The following is a 12,263-nucleotide window of genomic DNA, read 5'->3' on the forward strand; positions in this document are numbered from 1 at the left end:
TAACTGCTTAACAAAAATCTAAGCTCACCTGATCAAGGATCCACATCAAATTGTCCTCACTCATAGATTTCAGCCGCCTAAATACGCCTGATTTTGTACATTCCCTGAGAAATGACTGAAAATGTAACAAAACCCTTCATCTCTCAATGTTAAAGAAAGTGATAACATTATCTTGATCTGTTCCTTTATCCGGATCCGCACAAAAAATGAAAGGGGTCTATTCTGGGCTGTGACCCTTCCTCCATCCAAGTTTCGTGGAACATTTGTCAGTAATTTTTGTGTAATTCTGCTGACAAACCAACCAAACATCAAACAAACAAACAAACAATCGTACACAGTTGAAAACATATCAACATAACAAGTATTTTTACTTTAGGTACAAGATCTGAGCACCTCTTCCAACTATGTATAAAGTCCTTTCATTAGAGAATCTTTATCTCCACATCTTTAAATAACTCCCTCAGTTGTCTTTATTATATGGGCTACTGTCAAAGTCCAAGGATGAACCCACAGACTTTCAGTTATGCTTTTGGTAGAAAAATACATGCCTGGCATATTGACAAAGCTTAAAGTTCAAGTTCAACAAGACTCCAGGCACACACGTCTTAACATGTAGGACTGACTGCATGTCCGTGCAGTACAAACTAACCCCAATAGATGGTGTTATACTTATATTTTTGGGTACATGTCTGGCTGTCTGGTCTGCTGTCTAGAAAGCGTGGTCCAGCAGGCAAGCTGTTAGGCATGTGTGGATGTATTCTCCCCTCTCCCCTCTAGGAATCCATACAAGGGGTGAACAAAACAGAGCAGAGCACACCTGTATATAAACTATGTAATTAAATCTGATAAAACAACAGCCTTATAAAAAACACCCTTAGAGTTGTATCAACGCCTCCTTGGCACAGACGCAAAACAATTACTCACGTGGGAAGCATTGACTGCCAGGCTTTTCTTCTTCCAGATTTTTTCTATATCATCAGGTGTTTCTGTTATTTAGGTCATCCCAAGTTACCTGTAGAGGAAATCAAACGATCATATTTAGGTCAGAGTGACCTGTCAGGAAGCCCATACAGGGAATAAACGTGTCTCAAACTGTTGCCTCTCCCCGCAGGTGTCCTCCTTTGAGTGATGAGTGTTATTAATTAGGTCAGTGAACACCTCAATGAGCTGAGGGGTAAATGCTCCTTTGTCTGCCATTTGTAGGTTACACTGTGAGCACAACTTTATGTTGCTGGCAGAAGTCCAAGTTCAGCAACAACCAAACACACTGTAAAGATGGCAGGGGCTAGATGATGGTGAGCCTTGTGTTCAACTGACAATCCCTCAAAGACAGATATTTATTCATGATTTAATGCCACGAGGAATGTACACCTCTATACTAATGTTATTAAGGAATTACGCATGGCGTGGAAATGTGGGTCCTTTACGCACAATTCTACCCAAATGACAACACAGCGCAGACACCAATAAATAATGTCGCAGGAATTCAAAAATCGAATTATTTATAGTGACAGTGTTGCTGTCTCGCTCTTCAGGCTACAAATATATTCTTTGTTCGTGGTCGTGTAGACAATCTGAGCGCAACATGCGAAAACGGTGCCGGGTGGAGTCGTCCCCCTTGTTCTCACATGTGCTCCGCCTGCCTGCGCTGATTGGATTGAAAATCACCCCTGCTACCACCACAGTGTGAGGGGCTCTGTGTTTTTTTAACACCCTTACACTAAGAAACGCCCACCCAGAGGAGCCGGTAAAGTCAGTTCAAACTGAAGAACACGCTGCCACCCTGCACACATTCAGGAGACACTCATGCATGGAGCAGGGACGCAGAGTGATAGACAGCCTACCTCTGATCGAGTATTTTTTTTTAAACCCTCACACGTATTAAGACAGGTTGCGTCAGTTAATACGTTCCCATGATTGGGTTTGACATTGTTCATTCATGTGTCATTCAAATCTATAAGCTGATACACTAATCAAGACTCGGAACCTGCTGAGTGCGCGCACTGGATGTTTTGGGTGAACAGGTGGCGCAAGCTCCGGTTCCCTTAATTTGCTATTAGGGGCGAGACGCAGGCAGAGCGGAGTTAACGCACTTTACCGGACGCTAAGCATTTAATACCTGGCTTAAAGCTGGGCGAGGGGGACGAGCCGCGTATCTTTTTTACTCCCGGTTTGACAAGGGAGCTGAGATGCCAGTTGCCGACAGCGACATGGTAGTGGACAACAGCCACGCGTTGTACGAGGGGAAGACCCCGAGTAGCGCCGGGAACGAGAACATCCTCCCGGCTTCACTATGCAGTCCCGCAGCGGACATCCTCAAGAACTTTTACCACACCAAACGGGTCGGGAACTATCTGATCGGGAGGAAGCTCGGAGAGGGATCGTTCGCCAAAGTTAGAGAGGGTCTCCACGCGTTGACTGGGGAGAAGGTAAGACACAAAGTGGGAAATGCAACAGCGTTTTGTGTGTTTGTGTGTAACATACTTTGTTTTTCTTAGCACAATTTAAATGCTGGTTTAAATGGGATCAGAAAATAAAATGTTAAGGCAGTCCATGTGCGTTTTTGCGCATGCATTTTTAAACCCGACACCAACTTTTTGGAGGGAAACATGACACTTTTAGAATATTTAGGGGGAAAGTATCTAAGTTTATCTCACTATTATAGTTTTAACATCTAAAAATACAGAGTGGCATGCATTCAAGGGGGTCTGATACGGTTTTAAATTTCATCTCTCAGCTGTCACTCCCCTGCGTGTGCACCAAACTCCTCATCTATTTATATTGACAGTTTGGCCATACATTACGATCCCACGAGATGCCAAGCTCATCAGTCCATAGCCTTCTCAGGGAAAGTGATCAGCTCTGTTTGCAAAGAGAAGCTTTGTTAATGAGCTCAATGCGCCACCACCAGCTGGTGAACTCGGCTCCACTCTCAGCATGGCTTGTTTCCTTGCCAAGCTCTCGTGATAACGTTTTTGAGACAGAAGAAAGAACTGCCAGTTTTCTTCTTTCTTCCCCCCTTAACAGATATTAACTAGCTGTGCGCACATGTGTTTTTTCCCCTTCTGAACCTCCTGCTTTGTCTGCTGGTACTGCTGAGGACAGAGGTGGTGAGCTCACCGCTGCTGGGCGCGCAAGCCTGTGATAGGGACGGAGAGGGAAATTGTCCGGCCTATGAGAGGGCAGAGCTGCTACTTGCATATGAAATCGTGTGGTTGATAAATGGGCTCCAGCCTCATTATGATTCCGCCAGCGCAGGGCTTTGATATGAACCACCATTGGCCACTGGTTGCCTTTGTCTCTCCAGGCTTCTTTCTGTGGAGCTGCCAAGACATTTGCATATTACCAAACAAGTACCTCCTCTTTCCTTATGTGCTCCAACATGTATTCCTACCTCTGTTTGCACATGTTTAAAAAACAAGAGGGCCGCTGGATTTAAGAATTTGCATATTAAACATTATCTCATCCCCTACACCTCTCCTCCTCCCATCCTGTTGCTGCGAGGGGAGAAGAAAGCGCTCCTCTCCTCTCCCCTCACTCTCTTTGTTGAGGATGATGCAAACACTGGCAATCTCACTACGAAGAACATCACATGGTCCCCCCCCCTCTCGCTTTACGCTCTCTCTCTTTCATTCAGTGGAATACAGGGATCCAAGAGGCGCTGGAGGGGAGTGGAGGGCAGTGAGTTTATTCAAGCAAAAGGGTAGTGAGGGGGAAAGGAAACACAGGAGGATCCCTTTTTTTAGCATCACTAGAAAGTCAGGGAGGAGAGGGCGTGTGTGTGTGTGTGTGTGTTTGAGGGCAGGGGGTATGAAAGTGAGGAGAGGTGAGGGATGGGTGCTGTCATGGGTCAGGGGGCTGGGGAGGTCATATGCATGTGTTTTTGATGTCTGTAACCCACTTTCCCCCTCCATACTCCCCCCTGTTTCTGTCTGAGGGGCGCCTGATAAACAACAGAATCCCCAGAAGCCCCCTGGCTGGGGCGCACCCCTCCCCCTCTTTAGACCCCCACCCCCTCTCCTCATATAGACTACTGTAAATACAGTGCCCCATCCCCCCCCATACATACCCTGCTCCCCCTTCTCTCATCCACTCAGCCTGGCGTAAACAAGGGCCATCTATTACTGTATTGTGACAGCTCAACACACACACACACACACACACTCTCACATGCAGCCAGGTTTAATTAGCAGCCATAAAATAAAAAAAAGGTGAATCAATTATCAGAGATGAAAGGACGAAAGTAAAATAAAAAGACAAGCTGAAGGACGAAAGAAAGAGACGACACTCTGGCCCTCGCCATTTCATTAATGGACATGGTGATTAGTTTCACTGGTCGTGCCTTTCCATGTCTGTGTGCTCTCCTTGAGATGATTTGCAGTGTATGTTAGCCATGCTCTTGAACCCAGTCTAGACGCGGGTACAAGGAGACACGGGCGACGCATGAAATAGAGTACATGGGGTACGTTATTGAATGTAATTAGCTTCCGAGGGAAGTTAAGTGTTTGTCGTAAAGGTGCAGGACACGTCTTGAGGCTTTTTATGAGGAGATGTCTTCTCCAATGAGACGGCAAGGACAGAGGGACACAGAGAGGAAAAAAAAACGGAACACATGTGACTGGGAATCTGTTCTCCCCGGTCTCCACATTTGTCGCCCCTCCTCATGTGTGTTTAGCTGCAGCTGAACTCTGTGGCAAATGGGGGAATATTAGGTGTCCATTTGGCTTCGGCGCCTTCCCAACAGATAGGGTAACATTTGCTTTTCCCCTACTTTATGATGGTTCAGTAACCCCTCCAACACACACACACACACATACACACACACACTCCCCCCCTGCAGCCTCAGGGCCCTATAGCGCCTGGGTCGCCCCACATTGGGAGCAGCTGTGAGGGAGAGGTCAGTGTCGAGTAATATACCCCGCCATAGAGGCTGAGAAGCTTGTCACCTGTTACACTGCAGCCCCCAAACGCAGCACTCCATGCATGTTACTCACAGTCTCACGTGGTGCAAACTTTAAGAACCAAACTTCAGCTGAAAAATCAGTGCTTTTTTCTAACATTCTCATCGTCTGTGTCAATTTCTCCAGGTGGCGGTAAAGGTGATCGACAAGCGCAAGGCCAAGAAGGACTCGTACGTGACCAAGAACCTGCGGAGGGAGGGCCACATCCAGCAGATGATCCGCCACCCCAACATCACGCAACTGCTGGACATCCTGGAGACGGAAAACAGCTACTACCTGGTGATGGAGCTCTGCCCCGGCGGCAACCTCATGAACCGCATCTACGACAAGAAACGCCTGGACGAGAGGGAGACTCAGAAATACATCCGGCAGCTCGTGCTGGCCGTCGAGCACCTGCACAGGGCAGGTGTGGTGCACAGGTAAAAAAAAACAAATAAAAAAAACCAAACACACGAAGCATGATTTTTATGAATGCCTCCAAAAATATTGATTGTGTGCCATCCGTAGCTTAGAGAGCGTTGTGCTGTTAATGGCTTAAAGCTGATTTTGAGATCTCTGAGTCAGACATGATCCTCTTTCTTTAAGTGTGGGTTAAGTCCTTATTGTGCACATTACTCTTAATCCACAAACCATATCTGTTTGCTCAGTCACTGCACTGCCACGCTTTATGAGGTTTCCAAGAGAGCTGCTAAGGAAATAAAAAACATTTAAAGAACAGCTGGAATTTTTATGTCGCATAGCATTGCATTGCAATACAGAATACAGTATTTCTCCTACAAATAGCACAACATTAAGATAAAATGTCTTGATTTGATTTGGGGGAAAGCACATAGATGGCATCTTGAAATCAAATCTTAGATGTCACAAAGCTCTTCCCGGGAACATTCAATTCTTTGTCGCTCAGAGCCTGGGAACTAAATTTCTATCATGGTGAGATGGTCTATGTAGATAGCTGCATAACAGGATTTCCAAGGCTGAGGAGGGATCTGGAGACAACACAATAGACCCTGAAAATCACCCAGCGTGACCCACATTGGGAGGGGCAATTGTGTATGTGTTGGGGCTTGCGGAGGGCTGACCTCTCCTGTTTGTGCATTGTGTGGTGATCATGGCTCAGATAAGTTATCTACTGTAAATACTGACGTCTTTTTCTCTCTTTGTCAAACAGGGATCTGAAGATAGAAAACCTCCTGTTGGACGAGCAGGACAACATAAAGCTCATAGGTAACTCAAGAGCTCCGACATTTATAGCATCTAACTAGAGTTTCTCTTCCTGTTTCTTTTCCTTGTTCAGAACAATAAATTAATTCATAAATACCAATATTCCCCTAGCTAAGAACAAGAATAACATTCACAAAGTATATAATAAAAGGTCTTTGATGCAAAAAAAATTCTCAGTTGGATTGCGACATGCGGTGTCAAAGTGTCCCACATGTGGTGAAGCGTTAAGAGCAATTAAATATCCCGTTAAAACTGTTACAAGCTCTCACCATAGTGCTAATCTGCCTCTGTTTGTGTGTGTGACGCTGTGATGAGGCGACTCGTTTTACGGCTGAGCTGAAAAGGCAGTAAAAAAAAAACCCAGAAACAACACTCACCCCCCGCTTGTTCTGTCCCTCAGATTTTGGCCTCAGTAACTGCGCCGGCATCTTGGGATACTCAGACCCATTCAGCACCCAGTGTGGAAGTCCGGCGTACGCCGCCCCAGAGCTGCTCTCCAGGAAGAAGTACGGGCCGAAGGTGGATGTCTGGTCCATGTGAGTATTTCCCTTTTTTTCCAAAAATGTTGTCAAATATAAACTTATTTTAATATTTTTGTTAATTTCATGAGTGCACGCAGAGCTGAAGTGTGTGTTTTGGTCTTCCAGTGGTGTGAACATGTACGCGATGCTGACTGGTACTCTCCCGTTCACTGTGGAGCCATTCAGTCTCCGAGCCCTGCACCAGAAGATGGTGGACAAGGAGATGAACCCTCTACCTCCCTCACTCTCCACAGGTAAACAAAAATGCACAAAAAAGGCACCTGTGCACAGATAAATCATAGATGACAAGGAGTTGTCTTTGTGGTGAAGAAAAAAATTAGGCTGCCAACATTTCTAAATGAAATGAAAATTGCAAATGAAATACATACATACATATATATATATATATATATATATATATATATATATATATATATATATATATATATATATATATATATACATATATATATATATATATATATATATATATACATATTTATATATATATATATATATATACATAAAAGGGGACTTAATAAGAAGCAAATAACTTGAGAACTTAATGATTCAAACAGAACAAACAAAACTTAAAGGTGCAGTAGCCAATTCTGTGGAAAGATTTTTAAATTGCGTGTTTTATTCCTTTGCTTTGGGCCAAGCGTCAGTATTTCATAACCTTGGAATGAGACTGAATGATTCACGATCTTTCTCCGGAATCGCCTACCGCACATTTAATTCTTTGATAAACATGTCCCAAGAATGAACTTGGTTACCATTGGGTCAAAAGTTAAAACTACATCATGTGAGGAGTCAAAAATGCATCCCGACCTGCCCTTCGCTGCATGTCATCCCCCCTCTCTCTCATCCTGTCATATCGCAAGCTATTAAATAAAGCCATAAAAAGACCAAAAAAAACCCGTCATAAATGTGTCGGCGGAGCTCCAGCAAACCTAACTGCCATTGTGCGTGTACACAATTAACGACTGATTTTACGTAACCTTTTGTGTTTAGTCACTGGCACTGCACCAACATGATTCACCTCAGAGTAAGATTCGGATTTCCTGAGAAGAAGATAAACAGCGTCAGGTTGTGACACACCTGTCTCAGATACTTCGTCTTGTTATGTAACACAGTTTTACCCTCAAATGTGGCGTGCGAAGCCAGGGGACAGAGTAATTTGGCTATATTTAATGTTTTCTCCCATAGTTGTTAATCAAAGGCACAGTCACGATCATGAAGGAAATATTTAACGTAGGCTCGTGTCTGAGTAGTGGAAACGACTTTGGTGTCGGTGACAGCGTATAAATATTTCGTCTCTGTCTCTCTTTCTCAGCTGCCATCTGTCTTCTGAAGAAGCTTCTCGAGCCGGATCCCAACAAACGCCCCAATATCCATCAGGTGATGGCCGATTCATGGCTGCAGTTGGCCAACAAGAACACAGGGGCACCGTACCTCAACAGGTAGACCCACAGACACATTTCAAATGCTTCGAGTTTGTGTTTAACTGCAGGTTTAATAGACAGGTTTTTTGTCTATTTCACCTCAACTTTAGCTTTTTTTAAATTATTATTATTATTATTATTATTTTAAATACGATTTAAAGCATTAATTTGTTTTACATTTGTGTGAAGGATCCACATCGAGGAAATCAACCACACGGTGTTGCTGCACATGACGGAGAAGATGAGCTACAAGCACAGCGAGGTGCTGAGCGCCGTCCTCACCAATCGCGCCTGCCACACTCTGGCTGTCTATTTCCTCCTCAACAAGAAAATGAAGAGACTCTCAAAGGAGTACAGGGTAAGGGAATCCAAGCTTACACCTGTCACTCTCAGTAACAGAGGGTAAATTACATAATCTGAACTCGTATGCAAAACTCTACCTGGAATTCTGTTGTTTCTAAATGGCGCCACAAAGCAGTTGCGTGCATCTAGAAAAGGTTACGAGAGTGCAAGAATGATCGTAAAAAGATGACTCGATAACAGGTTTGTCAAACGATAAGAGCTACTGTAATGAATGGTTTGTTGTTTGTGCCTTAAGGAGATGCAGTTCCAAGAGAAGAAGAAAGGAGAGAAGCAGAAGAGTGAATACTTCCAGACCCAGTGGAGGAAGCACGTCGACAAGCTGACCATCCCCCCGAAGCAGACGCCCGTCTACCTGGCTGTCAGCAAGGAGCCGAGCAAGAAGAAACACAGAACAGGTGAGAATCATGTGGTGCACGTCATAAAACAATGAAAATACAATACAGTACATTTGTTTATTAAAAAGTAGCAATTTATTCATTTCATTTATTTTTATTCATACAGGGTAGGTTGACTGAACATGCATGTTCCTGATTCACACATTCGTAGTTACCCGTCGATCCATCTACCCTTCCTACCATCCGTCCATTGTTTGTCTGTCCATCCATCTACCCACCCATCCATCCATCTGAGAGGAAACATCCTGGACAAGTTGCCAGTCAATCACAGGCGAACTTTAGAAGTTGAATTTACCTGTTGACAGCCAGATGATATGATTATGAGAAAGTATAGTGCAGAAGTAATAAAGTAGTATGAAATTAACCTGAAATAAATCAACAGAGGTAGTAATCAAATGTAGTTCTTTCGAACTAGCTCTGTGTTTTTTAAGAGTTATTTCAGGTGAATATTAAGGAGCCTGAGGCAAAGCTGAAGCACTAAGCTCCTTCCCGCTCCTCAATTTGCCTATAAGAGGTATAGCGAGAGCCCATTGGCTGTTTCAGACCCAGCATGTCAGGACGGGCTGTTCTTAACAAAGCAAACTAGAGCAAATGCTCTTGTTCAATTACACCTACTTGTTACATGCTGATGAGGTACAGCATGTTCTCATTGACATGACATATACAATAGACTCCAGGCACATTGTGCACTTAACAGAGAAGCTCCAGTTTTCAGCCTTTCATTCAGTTGCGTCTGCAGCAAGTTAAGCAATAACTCACAGCAATAACTCACATGACAGATGTTTCTTTAACATACATCTCAATAAAACATTTCTGAAGTCTTACAATTATTTTTATTTCCTCCTCAGGTCTTTTGCGTGCCATAACTGGTGGCCATCGTAATTCACCTCTGGCGCCCCCCGGCACCGTTGCTTCTTCCTCCATGGAGTATCTAGAGATCCAGCCTCTCTTCAACAACACCCCTCAGCAACGGAGGCGCTTGGCCACCCTCCCACAAGTCAACACGAGCCCAGAACACAATATACCCGCTCCACCAGCACCGTCACCGATAGGCATGCATTCTTTCGGCTCCCTCTCCAAAGCTGAGCAAATTGAGGACACCCCGGCTTCACCCTGGTACAAGCTGACCAACGGGACGCTGTCCCCACCTCGCCACGTCTCTGCCTTCCAACCCGACTCCTCTTACCTGAAGAAGGCGACGATCCCCAGTCCTCCCGTCCTCATTGTCAACCCGCAGCCCAAGAAGAGCATCTCGTCTGATTGGGGCGGTTCTTCCGACACCAGCGGCAGCCCCCCAAGCACCGTAGGAAGCCCCCCAGGCAGCTCAGCCTTCAGCCCTCCAAAGTCAGCCTTTAGTCCACTCAATCCCACCTCAGCATTCAGTCCTCCTTCCAACAGCAGCAGCAGTGATCCCGAAAGCCCTACGCATCGCAGCAAGTTCCCTTATATGGGAATCGGACAGATCCTGAAGAAGAAGGTCCAACTGCAGCCATTCTCCTTTCGGCCGGAGCAGGTCGTTGAGGAAGTGGTGTCCCCCCCTCCCTACCCCATGCAGACTCTCCTCTGTGCTTCAGGTGCACTCAAAACCCTCTGCTGAGGGACACTAGCAGAAAGAAAACGAACGAAAGACAGACTGAACTCAAGGCCCCTCTCAACATTTTTATGTTGGAGAGGTCTTCCAGAGCGGCCTTTTGAACTGTGAACTGTCCCTTTATTGCAACTGAGCCACTTTTAATCACGGACTTGATCAATTATAGAAGAAAAAAGAAGGGGTTTGATAATGTTGTGTCTCTTGTCGCCGCTCTCATTATGTAATAAGAGGTGGTGACACAGAGAAGATGAGATTTAAAAACGGATCCCTGAGGGATGACTAAACCTCACTGTGTCCTAGATACAGAGTGGACATGGGACGTCATGTAATATGAGCCTTGCTAACAAGGTGTACACACACACGCACACACACGCACGCACGTAACACTGTATTATACACTGAGTTAAGAGGTACTCTCTTATGTAATATTGCTGTAACTGGTTACTAATTGAGCCGCAGACTGATTCACACCAGCTAACAGACCCCGACCCTAACCCTGATTACATGTATTAATGTTTTGTCCGTGTGAAAACTCTCTTAAGATACCCACTGACTTCCAGCCAGCTAGCGCTGTATCCTCAACGCTGACTGGATAAAGAAGCTCACTGCACTATTCTTAAAAACCAAAACCTGTAGTAACAACACTGTTTAGCATCTCTTACCTCACTGCATTATTCATACATTTACGTATAGCAGCAGTCGATTGTGGCGTGCTTGTGTGGATTTTGCCACGGTGTTGCAGTGTCTGAGCATTAGTCCCGATACAGTAAACACACTGAATTAGAAGTAGGTGCCAAGGGGTAGAGTCATACTCTCACTTCATTGCCAATAGACACAAATCACTCATCACTGATAATAACTCACAGCTCTAACTTTTTTTATACAAAAGTGTTACCTAACCTCTACTACCCACAGGGAAACTATAACGCTGTCTTAGATATGACTCTCTCACAGGAGGATTTGCCTGTTTAGTGAGTTTTGAAAAAAAAAAAAAAAAGAAAAGAAAAAAATAAAGCATTAAAAGCCTTATGAAACTAATAGACCTCGCCAAAGGCTGAGGGTAAGAAAGTGGGAAAGGAGAACTGCTACTAGGATCACGTAACATCCATGAAAATAACTCACTTCCTTTTGTCTTAATGCTGTAGTTTGTGCAATAGTCTTAAGTGTTAACTGCAATGACGAGTATTTGCCAAGAGCTCTCAGAGCGTGATGTGAAAAATTGTGCTTGTAAATAACAGTAAGACTACTGTGTTCCTGTCACTTCTGTACGAAGGGATTCTAAAATGTTTGTCGAACCGGCATTTTCACATGTTAGTGGCTTCATGAAACTATTCGACTCGATGAAAAGGCTTCCACAGGCACACGGGGCTTCTCACTGTTAAGATACGGTAGAATCTCTTCCTGTCCAGATGAAAAAGTTGCATGCAATGTCTCACGAGTCGAACTGTACTGTCAGCATTTGAAAATTACGTCTTTGTACCTTTTTTCTGGTTGATACTGAGATTGATACAGACTCGGGGGGTCTTTTGTAAGATTTTGTAATGGATGGTTTTGTTCGAGTGTCAAGAGATTTCTATGCTGTATAAAGTATTTTAAATATTTATACTGAATCCATTATGTGTCTGTCTGGTCTTTCAAGCGCACCTGCTCACTGTCTGGTTTGATTTACGCACATCTTTACGCATGCCAATACACAACTTACTTTTAAGCTGAAAAAATATAGAATTAATTAACTTAAAATATTATAATTAAGTAAGTAATTCAAC

At 44.2% G+C, this 12,263-nt stretch overlaps 1 protein-coding gene across 1 annotated transcript; it reads left to right on the forward strand.

Annotated features, from left to right (window-relative positions):
- The first annotated feature begins 1,349 nt into the window (after positions 1–1,349).
- hunk (hormonally up-regulated Neu-associated kinase) lies at positions 1,350–12,107 on the forward strand. The gene is made up of 9 exons (XM_084372749.1): positions 1,350–2,429; positions 5,088–5,380; positions 6,130–6,185; positions 6,583–6,718; positions 6,830–6,957; positions 8,040–8,166; positions 8,338–8,506; positions 8,747–8,906; positions 9,755–12,107. The coding sequence occupies exons 1-9, from the start codon at positions 2,190–2,192 to the stop codon at positions 10,501–10,503; spliced, it is 2,058 nt and encodes a 685-aa protein (XP_084228875.1). The 5' UTR covers positions 1,350–2,189; the 3' UTR covers positions 10,504–12,107.
- The last annotated feature ends 156 nt before the right edge of the window (positions 12,108–12,263 follow it).

The sequence above is a fragment of the Pagrus pagrus genome (assembly GCF_965226575.1).
Source record: "Pagrus pagrus genome assembly, chromosome: 14".
NCBI classification, from domain to species: domain Eukaryota; kingdom Metazoa; phylum Chordata; class Actinopteri; order Spariformes; family Sparidae; genus Pagrus; species Pagrus pagrus.